The 12,739-nt window shown below is 36.4% G+C and overlaps 1 protein-coding gene across 2 annotated transcripts in view; it reads right to left on the bottom strand.

Annotated features, from left to right (window-relative positions):
• Positions 1–138: 138 nt before the first annotated feature.
• The window catches only part of LOC141846786 (uncharacterized), a 14,619-nt gene continuing 2,018 nt past the window's right edge, over positions 139–12,739 (bottom strand). Inside the window, exons 1-2 of one of the 2 annotated variants that reach the window (XM_074734837.1) lie at positions 12,702–12,733; positions 139–794 (exon numbers count right to left, since the gene is read on the bottom strand). In XM_074734837.1, coding sequence (XP_074590938.1) covers positions 242–766 — 525 coding nt within the window. In that variant the 5' untranslated portion in view covers positions 767–794; positions 12,702–12,733 and the 3' untranslated portion in view covers positions 139–241. Of the gene's footprint in view, positions 795–12,701; positions 12,734–12,739 lie in introns of those variants that run through there. The other variant, XM_074734839.1, reaches the window with a different exon arrangement.

Raw genomic sequence — 12,739 nt, 5'->3', positions numbered from 1 at the left:
AGAAAATTGCTGCTAGCAATTTAATCTAGTGAAGCAAATATGCTTTGTCTAAAATATTTCTTAACCAAAGACTTGAAGAAAAAAAAGTAGGTATAACAGCCTCCATCAATTCATTTCAACCACAGCATATATATTTAAGCAAGTAGGAATAGCATAATCACCACACTTGATATTTAATTATTCAAACAAAGCATCACATTGAGACTACAGAGCAAAAGGTTAATGGCATGGAACCAAGAATTCAAGAAAAGTGATCTATGATCAAGCGAACTCTAAGTGAACATGAGCTACATGGAATAAGCACTGATATGGGTGCTGATTCGATAGATGAATGTAATTGTAATGTCACTGCATCCAATAAAATACCCATTTCTTTGAGGTCCGATGAGGTTATCAAAAAATAATCACCACATCTACATTCATAGAGGAGTTGCTGAGAATCACCAACATTCTCAAGAGTCATATCCCCCAATTCAATTTCATTGGCTGGAAGCTCCAGAATCTCTCTTGAAGCTTGCAACTCCTTGTCATAGATTGCCTTCAACTTGGAATCTGAAAGCACCTCCCAGGCCTTCAGCACATCTAGGAATTCTTGCTTTGGCTCTTGATAATTCCTACTTGAATCCGATTTGTTGTACACCTTATCAGGATGAGAATTCAAAATGGCAGATTTATAGCTTGCTCTGATCTCTTCATAACTTGCATCTTCTTTGATTGACAATACTTCATAGTGGGTCTTTGGAAAGATTTTGCTGGAAATAATCATTACTAAAGAGCTCTCCACAATTCTGTCACTAGATATCAAAAACAAAAAACATATGTAAATATATTTGAGGAAATGAATGGCATCCAAGTCTGGCAAGCTAACGTTTACTAGGACAACAATTTTTACCAAAAGAGATTATCTAAATAACATAGCATGTTTAGATTATGAATATCATTATGAATGACAAGATTTCCAGTAATTATCTCTCATTAAATTATTATAGTTTGTTGATCTTTTAGTAGAGAAATTTGATATGTTAAAATCTGATAAAATATACTTCTTCATATTGAAAATGCAGATAAAATGATAAGAAAAGAAACATGGATTTGTGTGAGAAAAATTATAACAAAAGCAAAAGACACAAATATTGTTTATCACTCAAAGTAACATTAGAGTGCAAAAGGCAATATGCAAATTACAGATTGAGGATTAGTTATCCATTATATGTTTACATGCACAAAATTAAAAATAAAAACTAACATAAGATGATATTCCATATAACATAAAGTGATATCTAACACATTGTGACACCAATTAAGCTTTAAACTAGAATCCAATATCCAAGGAAAATTTATTTTGCACACCAAAACATGTTTGCTATCACAATACTCCCAAAATATCTTTTGTTTTAATTTTGTGCTTAATAAAGATATTTTATACTTTTAGATGTATGATAGCTTTACCCATGTTTTCATTTTTCGTTAATTGTTCAGGAAGTTGCAAATCACTTACCGGCAAGATGACTCATCTATTTTATCTGTTTGGATGGGTTTAGCTAAGGGGCACTGGTTAAGACAAAATAATAAAAATTTGGGCTTAAATGGGGAAATGATGATAAATTAGTGGTGTCTAAGATTTGGAAATCTTGGAGATAAATGAAAATTGTCAATCTAGTAATTAATCTCAAACTTAAGGGTCAGGGAAATTAAGAAAGAGGACAATTTTAGATGGAAGGTGCTCATGTGTTACACAAGAATGTGGGACACCTTCCTCTAGCCAATTCAAGTTAAGGCACCATCTCCCTTCTATTCCTCTTCATCCCAAGTCTCATTTTCCTATCGTCTTCCCTCCTCTCCTCTTCCTTGTGACTGGCAATGTTAGGTGGACTGCAACAAGAAAGGACAATAGTAGCAAACCTAGGGGATCTCTCCACCACAACCATAGAGTAAGACCCTATAACATAATTTCGATAGTTTATTTAGGGCCTAAAGAAGTCCTAGAGGGCTATGTATGATGCCATAGTTGAGGTTTGGATCCTAAATAGGTCTCGAATGATTTAGGACGACACTAAGGACCTCGTGGGCATCTTTTGGAAGGGAGGCCCTCTCATGGCTTGTGGTAAGTGTCCTCAAATTCTAGAGCATAGCCTTAGAATCATTTTTTTTGTTGTTGTTGATTGACATAGTCAATGTAGAAAGCACCTCAAAAAGGTAGTTAGGACAATTGGAGATGTTTCTGCAATCAAAATATAAACTAAAAAGGTGACTATAGTTTAGGGTTTTTTGGAGGCAATTTGACTATTCGATGTACTTTTACTTCATATTTATTATAACATTGTCCATATAGATTATCCTTGGGTGTTAACTCTAAATGAATAAATGCATCGGCTTTACTTTTTCAATATAGCATTGACCATTATGCATGGTGCACCATGATGGTTGTCAATCTTGTTTTCGCATGTATGATAGAAGCATTTGGCATTGACATGCACACACATGTATATGTATTGTGCATTTACATGCTTGGTTTTGCTAGTTATCGGTTGACATCCATGTAGGTGTAAATAGTATGGTGGATGGCCAAGTAAAACCTTTATTTGGCTTAGTAGAGTAGCCAATATTAATTTAGTGAAAGACTATTTATTGCTCATGATGTTGCTTACGTTTCAACAATGTATGAATATGTCATATTTAGTTGCTTTCACCAAGCTGTTGATACAAGTAGTCTTAGTTATCTAATGAAATTTTTGTTTGTTCATGTAAATTAATGCATAATATTGTTGTTTTGCCTCCATAATCACAGGTGGGAGGAGGCACAAAATCATAAAATGTTCAAAGAAAGGAATAATTCTAGTAAATAGAGGGGAACATACAATATCTAGCATTATAATATTTTTCGTTTTTATGTTGTGGTTGTGGTTGTGGTTAGGGATCATAGTGTTGTTGTATGGGTAGAGTTATGGTATCTAGTTTTAATTTGGTGTTTCACCGTATATGTTGTTTGACATCTTATGGCAGGAAGATTAGCATTAAAGTCTTTTGTTAATGGGTGGATGTATAAGTGTGCTTGGAGAAAGGGATAGGGTGTTGTACATTTTAGACTTTGCATGTTCACGTTGATAGATGGTGTAGGCTATCCAAAACTTTTTCAAAAAGCTACCAAGACTATGTAAGTCACCCTAGCTAGCTTAGGTTGACTTACTGAAAGAGTTGAGTTGCCTGGTGCAACTAAATGATTTAGATTGTCCAAACTTTTCCTGTGTCAACTCACATCTAGACAAGAAACAAAGTGTAACTTATGTTAAACAAAACTTCTCTTGAGTTGACGTGATTGATCATAGGTCAACCTACCAATCCCTTGCAGAGGATTCACATGCCAAATTCTATCATCTTAGGTTGACCCCACAATTCCTTGCGGTAAAACCCAATGAGAGCTGGATCCAAGATTTGGAGCGAGTAGGTCTCATATAGTTGGGTGTGACAACAATAGCTAGCATCCTTAATGATTTAGATGATAATAATGCAACAGTAACTACTATGAAGCATAATTCTCCTTGTATCATATATAAATATATTAGGATGATTTAATGCAAGACCATATGGACAATTACTATTACATACAAAAGCTACACTCTATAATCAAAGTGGGAATATATCTAAGTTTTTGTTCCAAAACATTTTTATACTGTTTAATAAAGAGTCTGATGTTGAATCATCATTGTTGGAGTGTCATTGTCTAACATAGATAGGAGAAAATGAAGAGTCAAAGTATTGAGTTTGGACATATCATATAAGATACGAGAAAAATTCTGCTAGTGAAGGAAGAATAGGACTCGTCTTGCATAGACGAAATCAACGAAACCGATTTGAGTCAAATCAGAGGTCATTTGGTTAGTGAACCAAACGATTCGATTTTGAACCAAATTGAACCAACTTGGTTTGGTTCGTGATGGAAGAGATTTTGTCAGAACAAATGCAATGAGAAGCTTTGTCTTGTGAAGACGAATCGAACAAAACTTATTTGGGTCAAATCAAAGGTCGTTTGATTAGTGAACCAAGCGAACTAAGATTGAACCTGGTTCGATACAGTAACCGGTTCAATTGTTACAGTAAACCCTAGGTTTTAAGCTGGTTTAACTCAAACCCTAATCCCGGTTTGAAGTCACTGTTACCCCTCGTTATAACTAAAATCGCGATTTGTCTGCTCTACTCCCTGCCACACCGCGCCTCTTCTCCCGCGATCGTCGGCGATAAAATCGCGCTGGTTTATAAGGATTGCAATTCACCGAAACCCTAGCCGTGTTTCCTTCTTTCTCTTCTCTTCGTCCTGTTTGTTGTCTGCTGCCGCCAACCGCAATACGGCGTCTGTTCTCCCTCTGTTCGTCGGCCGCCAAGAGAACCCTAGCTGGCCGTGTGGAAGAGCTCAATGGAATCCGAGCTCGGAGTGTTGCTTGCTGTCTGCCGCGCCCGCCGCTGGTTTGCTCTGTTGGAGGATTCGCCGTCGGAAAGGAAGAGAGGGAACTCTAGGCTGCCTTTGCTTGTCCGCAAGAGAAGAGGAACGTCGGAGCCTTCTGCGAAAGCCGCCGTTTCAGCTGGCGTTGGACGCCGCCACCGCCTCTTTTACATGGGTGATCATAAGAAGGCCTATCGCCGAAATCGTGCGACTAGCGGCCTCAGTTTCTTTGGCAAGGTAAATTGGTTCCTGAAATTCAGTATAATTTTGTTGTTTGTTGTTGGGTTTTGATGGAATGGGTAGATTGGATTTGTTTAGCTACTGTTGGGTTTTCCATTAGATGATGGGGTTGATCTGTTGAGGGATTTTGTGTGGTTCTGTTGGATTTAAGGTTTTGGTTGTTGCTTGCTGTTGGATTTCTGTTGATGGATTAGTTGTGATTTGAGATAGATAGGTTGGATCCGGGTGGTTAAGAATGAATTGAGCATACAGAAGATTGACCTGTTGAGGTCTTTCTCTTCGGTTTGATCTTACAACCGAATGGATTAGATTAGGTTAATTGATGATTAGGGGTTCTTCTGAAATAGTAAGTTAGTTAGACTCACATTAAAAGTTAATGAAGAAAGAATTGAAGTATGAAAAGATTTAAAACTCAGCTTAAGTTTAAATTAACCGAGTTGTGTTAATTCAATTTAATTAGGTTAATTTGAGTTAACTGGAATGGATTTAGTTGGATTTGGTTAGATTAACTTTAGATTCGGTTGGGGTTTAATTTGCCGTGAAATTTAATAGAATATTGTATTTAGAGGATGTTTTATTTTATAATTTGCATGACCTTGACTTATGGATCCTGTTGTATTTGGGAGTTCTTATTGCGACAAATCGTCAATCAGGTGGGTAATCCCTGTATTTGGTCAATACAGAGTTATTTCTTTCCTAGTGCACGTTATCTTTCTTTTGTAGTTGATTAGATACCTCAATCATACTCATATTTGTTGTTAGTTAAATACCTTAATTGTACTCCTGTTTATTTCATGCTTGCCCTTGATTCGATTGATCTTATGAACATCTATACTGTTACTTGTACGAACCCTTTGTTATCTATGTGGTTATTGTTTATTATCTTTGATTATGATTCCTGTGATCAATTGAGATCTTACTATCTATGCATGTTGATTTAGCATAGTAGATATTGGTTATTGTTGATTGATTATTACATCATGATGCATGTGGGTCAATCGTTATTGATAGTTGGCCTGTAGTGGCAAGTTATAGAATAGGTAGTTAAGAATTCCCTATTTCCATCACGGAATGATGGTTGTATGGTCTATACGCAGCCGAGTTAATATCTTGTGTCCTTGTCACCGCGGAGTAGTAGTACTCAAAGTATGGGAGTGATACTCATGGAGGTACTCAGAGAGTATAGGAGTGATACTTAGGGACGAGTATGTAGGACAGACATTAGTCATAGAATGTATGTAGCTATACATGGCTACCTACTATTTTGCCACCAGGCTACTTTGTTGTAGGACTGGATTTATGTCAGTTTGATGTCGAACACCCCCAGCGTCATATATACGTAAGTACTGGGACGAGTGTGGCAGTTGCATCATGCATATGTCTGCATTGTGTGCATTATATAGGTAATGGACCGTATATAGATACGCATTTGGATATATACTTGGTTGATTCTTGTTTGTTGCATATGTGTGATATTGTCATTCATGTCATTCATACGGATTACTGCATTTTTATGAGATTCATTATAGACTATATGCTACCAGTAGGATTATTACTGATATTACTTTATATGTAGTTCACTATTAGTACTGATCACTGTTGATTATTATTGTTGTTCCTTCGCATATCTTTGCTCTAAAATTTATACTTTTGAGCATGCACTATGTGTCTGATTATCCACTGAGTATTTTATACTCACCACCCAGACCCTAGAGTTTTTCTGTCTCCCTAGGTAGTAGATAAAGACAGTGTCTTGAAGCTTGGAGTTCTACCAGACTGTCCCCATCTCACAGCAGGAGAAGTATTAATTTGTGTAATTGCATATGATTTTCGGATTTTATTTGGTTGTGTGATTCTGGTTTGTTTTTGATACGTGGTTTGTGGAGTTTATCGTTTGATTTTGTTGTCAGTACTATCAATGTGCTTTGGGATTTTCATGGTTGTATATGGATTAGTTGTTGTGGTGACTATTATATTTGATGCATGTGTTGTACATGTGGTTTGTGGCTGTGTAGGCCACATTTCATATAGTTTAGTAGTTAAAAATTCATATATTGTATTGTTGAACGGCCGTGTGGGCCTTTATGTTAAATATATTCAGGAAATTTGAATTGTTACAGGGGAGATGCTGTCGGAATTTTTCGAATGATCGTCTCTCGAGACATGACAATTAAACGACAAAGTCCACAAACCAGGTACCGAAAACAAACCACAACAAAATAAAATCCGAAAACCATCTGCAGACACATAAACTGATACTTCTCCTGCTGTGAGATGGGAGCAGTCTGACAAAACTCCAAGTTTCAAGACACTGTCTTTATCTGCTACCTAAGGAGACAGAAAAATCTCAAGGTCTGGTGGTGAGTATAAAATAATCAGTGGATAATCAGATAGATAGTGCATGCTCAAAAGTATAAATTTTAGAGCAAAGATATACGAAAGAACAACAACAATAATTAACAGTGATCAGTACTAACAGTGAACTACCAATAAAGTAATATCAGAAATAATCCTACTAGTAGCATATAGTCCATAATGGATCTCATAAAAATACAATAATCCGTATGAATGACATGAATGACAATGTCACACACATACAACAATCAAGAAACAACCAAGTATACATTCAAATACAGTATCTATCTACAGTCCATTACCTATATAATGCACACAATGCAGACATATGCATGATGCAACTGCCACACTCATCCCAATACTCACGTATATATGACGCTGAGGGTGTCCGACATCAAACTGCCATAAATCCAGCCCTACAATAAAGTAGTCTGGTGACAAAACTGTAGATAGCCATGTATAGCTACATACATCCAATGGTCAATACTGTCCTACATACTCGTCCCTGAGTATCACTTCTATATTCTCTGAGTACCTCCATAAGTATCACTCTCATACTCTGAGTACCACCACTCCGCGGTAACGAGGACACAAGACATTGACTCGGCTGCGTACAGACCATACAGCCACTATCCCGTGATAGAAATGGGGAATTCCTAACCATCCATTCTATAACTTACCACTACAAGCAAACTATCAATGACGATTGACCCACAACATTGGGGATTATAAACCATCACATGCATCATGATGTAATGACCAAGCAACAATAACTAACATCTACTATGCTAAATCAACATGCATAGATAATAAGATCTCAATTGATCACAGGAATCATAACCAAAGATAATAAACAATAACCACATAGATAACAAAGGGATTCGTACAAGCAACAATATAAATGTTCATAAGATCAATCGAATTAAGGGCAAGCATGAAATAAACAGGAGTACAATTAAAATATTTAACTAACAACAAACAGGAATATGATTGAGGTATCCAATCAACTACAAAAGAACGATAACATGCACTAAGAAAGAAATAACTCTGTATTGACCAAATACAAGGATTACCCACCTGATTGACGACTCATCGCAATAAGAACCGCCAAATACAACAGGATCTACAAGTCAAGGTCATGCAAATTATAAAATATTTTAAACATCTTCTAAATACAATATTCTATTAATTTCACAACCAAGTAAACCCCAATCGAATCTAAAGTTAATCTAACCAAATCCAACTAAACCCATTCCAGTCAACTCAAATTAACCTAATTAAATCGAATTAACACAACTTGATTAATTTAAACTTAAGCTGAGTTTTAAATCTTTTCATACTTTCTTTATTAACTTCTAATGTGAGTCTAACTAACTTACTATTTCGGAAGAACCCCTAATCATCAATTAACCTAATCTAATCCACCCAGTAGTAAGATCAAACCAAATAGAAGTATCTCAACAGATCAATCTCCTATATGCTCAATCCATACTTAACCACCCGAATCCAACCTATCTCAAATCACAACTAATCCATCAAGAGAACCATCTGGTTCCACAGAAAAATCCAACAGCAAGCAACAACCAAAATCCTAAATCCAACAGAACCTCACAAATTCCCTCAACAGATCAACTCCATCATCCAATAGAAAACCCAACAGTAGCTAAACAAATCAAATCTACCCATTCCATCAAAACCCAACAACAAACAACAAAATTATACTGAATTTAGGAACCAATTTACCTTGCCAAAGAAACTGAGGCCACCAGTCGCACAATTCCGGGACAGGCCTTCTTCTGATCACCCACGCAAAAGAGGCGGCGGCGGTGTCCAACACTAGCTGAAACAGCGGCTCTAACAGAAGGCTTTGGCGTTCCTCTTCTCTTGCGGACAAGCAAAGGCAGCCTAGAGTTCCCTCTCTTCCTTCTGACGGCGAATCCTCCAGCAGAACAAACCAACGGCGGCGGCAGCGGGCACGACAGACAACAAGCAACACTCCGAGCTCGAGTTCCACCGAGCCCTTCCACGCGGCCAGCTAGGTTTCTCCTAACGGCCAGCGAACAGGGGGAGAACAGAGGGGGTCTTGCGGTCGGCGACAGCAGACAGTAAACAGAACGAAGAGAAGAGAAAGAAGGAAATGCGGCTAGGGTTTCAGAATTCAATCCTTACAGCCTTCCACGCGACTAGGGGCTTTAAATAGCGTTAGTCGTGATTTATCGCCGGCGATAGCGAGAGAAGAGGCGCAACGCGGCAAGGAGCAGAACAGACAAACCGTGATTTTAGTTATAACGAGAAGTAACAGTGACTTCAAACCGAGATTAGGATTTGGGCTAAACCGGCTTAAAACTTAGGATTTACTGTAACAATTGAATCGGTTACTGTAGCGAACTAGGTTCAATCTTGGTTTGCTTGGTTCACTAACCAAACGACCTCTGATTTGACCCAAATAAGTTTTGTTCGATTTGTCTTCACAAGACGAAACTTCTCATTGCATTCGTTCTGACAAAATATCTTCCATCACGAACCAAATCAAGTTGATTCAATTTGGTCCAAAATCGAATCGTTTGGTTCACTAACCAAACGACCTCTGATTTGACCCAAATTGGTTTCGTTGATTTCGTCTTTGCAAGACGAGTCCTATTCTTCCTTCACTAGCAAAATTTTTCTTGTATCTTACATATCATACTTGGACAAATTATTCAATGGAATGCACATAGTAACTATAGCTTTGATACACTATAATTAAGAAAAACTAACTTATTAAGCTTCAATTTAAGTAGACAAAAGGTGAAGTATCTTCCTAGGGTAAGTTATGTAATATGACAATATTTCACAATTACATGTCATTAAAATTGACTTTGAAAATTACCTATAAATCAAGTTATAAATAATCGCCACTTTACTTATATGGAAGTAACTGAATTTCTTTGTTTGTTGCAATGGCGAGTCTTTGTTTATATGATGCTAGTAAGCAAAAGGATAGAAGAAGAGAATTTGACTTCTCCAACCTTTTTATGCTACCGGAGTACAGCAGAGAGATGGGTAGAATAGATCAAAAGACATTTAGGTACCTAATACTATTAGGTAAAGTTGAAAAGGGTAAATTGGCCATTTTGCTGCATTTCCCTCTTCCTTTCTCCTATGCAAAGTTGTTTTCTTCTCCCTATATTGCTCAAATCATGACAGTAAATAGTAAAGAAGAGAGCAACTCTACTCTACTCCTCTCCTCTCTTATCAGTTAAATAATTTTTGTCTAATCCAAACAAAGAATAGAAAAAGAACAATGTGGATTGAATTTTGGTTTACATTGAAATTGAACTTTAGGTAATTGTTTTAATTTTGGTTTGATGCCTTTTTTAGTTTGGTAATAGTTTAATAGATAGATATATTTGATCTGATGAGAGTTTATTAGAATTATTATATCTATCGATTAGTAATATCTTTTTCAAATTTGATTGGTATTGTGTCATGTACCTTGAAGTTTCAATTTTTGATTAATAAAACTCCCCTTTGATTAATGTCTATGTATTTTTTTTCTCTATGTAAAATAGTTATGCTTACTTCATCAATTTATTCTTAGTCTTTTGTTTGATTTAAGAATTTTATTTGGTACTACAAATTAGTATCAAGTCAAAGCTAAAGTATGTTTCCATATTTTCTTCTAGAGTTCTCTACTTTTAAAAAAAATATTGAGCTCCCTTCTTCATTGAGAAGCCGCCTTCCACACACACACACACATACACACACCCTTTTAGTTCCCACAAAATGAATGTCACCAATCTCCTCACTTGTACGACTCCAACCTCTACTATTTGTCGTCATTGCCACCGTCAAACATTTGTTAACACAAAAGGAATCCCACCAAAACTACATAAACCTCATCTTAAGAGGCCCCACAACTCTGCTCATCCTACTTCCTTTTAAACTTTGCCTAACAACAACCATGATTGGCTTCTGCAGTGTCTTCTCCTCTAGGCTAGGAGTTTCTCACGTAACCTCATTTCCACACAACTTCCACATGTTTTTCCCAATTCATAATAACTTCTCAACCATGTGCCATTTTGTCAACATAAGTTACTCCCACATTGTGTCGCCCAACATTACCATATATATGAGAATCAGTTGTCGTTGTTCTCTTTTCAGTTGTTATAGTCAGGCCATTAGGAAAAGGCGTACCCCTCGAAAAGTGAGAGAAGTGACCCCTCACCTGAGGGATACATGCAACGATGACAACTTCTCTAGCTCCCTCACAACCATTGATCTGTACGTCGTAACAATCACCGCCATGCAACTTCGTCCACATACCACCCATGTAATTCCATCTCAAGAAGGATGCAACATCCAAACTACCCAGACACTCTCCACCATTAGTCGAAGATATTCTTCTACTATTTGTCAATGGCCACCTACCTTGTCTTCATTTATGATTTCAATATTCTACAACGAACACCCTTCAAGGATCGATTGTCTCGACCAATTTTGGCTTGCCAAATCACCCTCAAAGATGAGTGATTTTGCAAATTATTACTATAGAAATAATAACAATAGAGCAAGAAATCATACGTAAAAGGAACAACAACAGAAAAAAAATAAAAAAAGTTAAGACACAAAAAAACTATAAATCCTATCCAAGGCAACATAGTACAAAAAGAGGAAAGCTCAGCACCAAGTAGCAACATCAACATCAGACTAAGATCACATTATTTTGAAATAAATACATTTTCTCTTTCAGAATTACATTTTGTTTAATTGTTAGGTTTTTTAAATTCCTAGCATTAAATTAATTTTACTTACAACTTCTTATAAATCTTCATTTAGTATCCCTTTTAAAAAATTACAAAATGGCATCATATAGATAGCTTCTTGATTAGCTTAATCATCAACCATCAACATCCTTCTCTACTTGCATTTTAATTTGTCTATCGTCCATTATACTTTCTGCATTGTAATTAATTTATCACCTTGTTTTATTTTATAATCTCATTACATAATACTTAATTCACCATGATGACAAAAGCAATCACAAACTTTTCAAACTTGCACCAAACGCATGAGAGATATAGATTAAGAGAGAAATATTAACTGAACTAGCAATCACCCAAACTTCTCAAACTTCCACCAAACATGAGAGATATATATTAAGAGAGAAATACTAACCAACTCTACTCAACAGGAGGACGTGCAAACTGTATTAGACCATCCAAATAATTATTTCAAATCATACAACTTCACAGATAGCATGTCCACACATAATCACATTAAATCGTTTATCTAAAAATGATGATAAATATAGAGTTAAGCATAACATCCATAATTTTGACAGACCCTGATATATTTAGGGGATACAATAATGCCTTCATTACTCCTCCATCAAGCTTACAGGTGTTATAAAATAATGGCTTATTCTATTATAAAATCATTAACTAGCAATAAATCTGCATTTTGTCTGCTAATGAACGAAGGGATTAGAGGTGGTGGGCATGAGAACATGATTGCCACAATTTAACTTTACTGGTTCAATAGGAATGTCATCCACTTCATTAAATCACCTAATGTAAGGTCAGAACCATGAGGTGACAAATATCGGCAAAAGATTTCTATCCACTTCATTAAATCACGCGAAAGCACGACCTTAGTTTCGAAAAAATCAAACAAACAAATTTCTCACCTTGTAAGAGCTCCTCCTGCTCGCTCGCTTGGCCGCGT

This window comes from Curcuma longa, chromosome 15 (genome assembly GCF_044706935.1).
Source record: "Curcuma longa cultivar G26 ecotype Majalengka, Jawa Barat chromosome 15, ITB_CL_G26_1.1, whole genome shotgun sequence".
NCBI classification, from domain to species: Eukaryota; Viridiplantae; Streptophyta; class Magnoliopsida; order Zingiberales; family Zingiberaceae; genus Curcuma; species Curcuma longa.
Note: the sequence above shows the minus strand (reverse complement) of the source record. Positions and strands in the feature narration are given on the sequence as shown.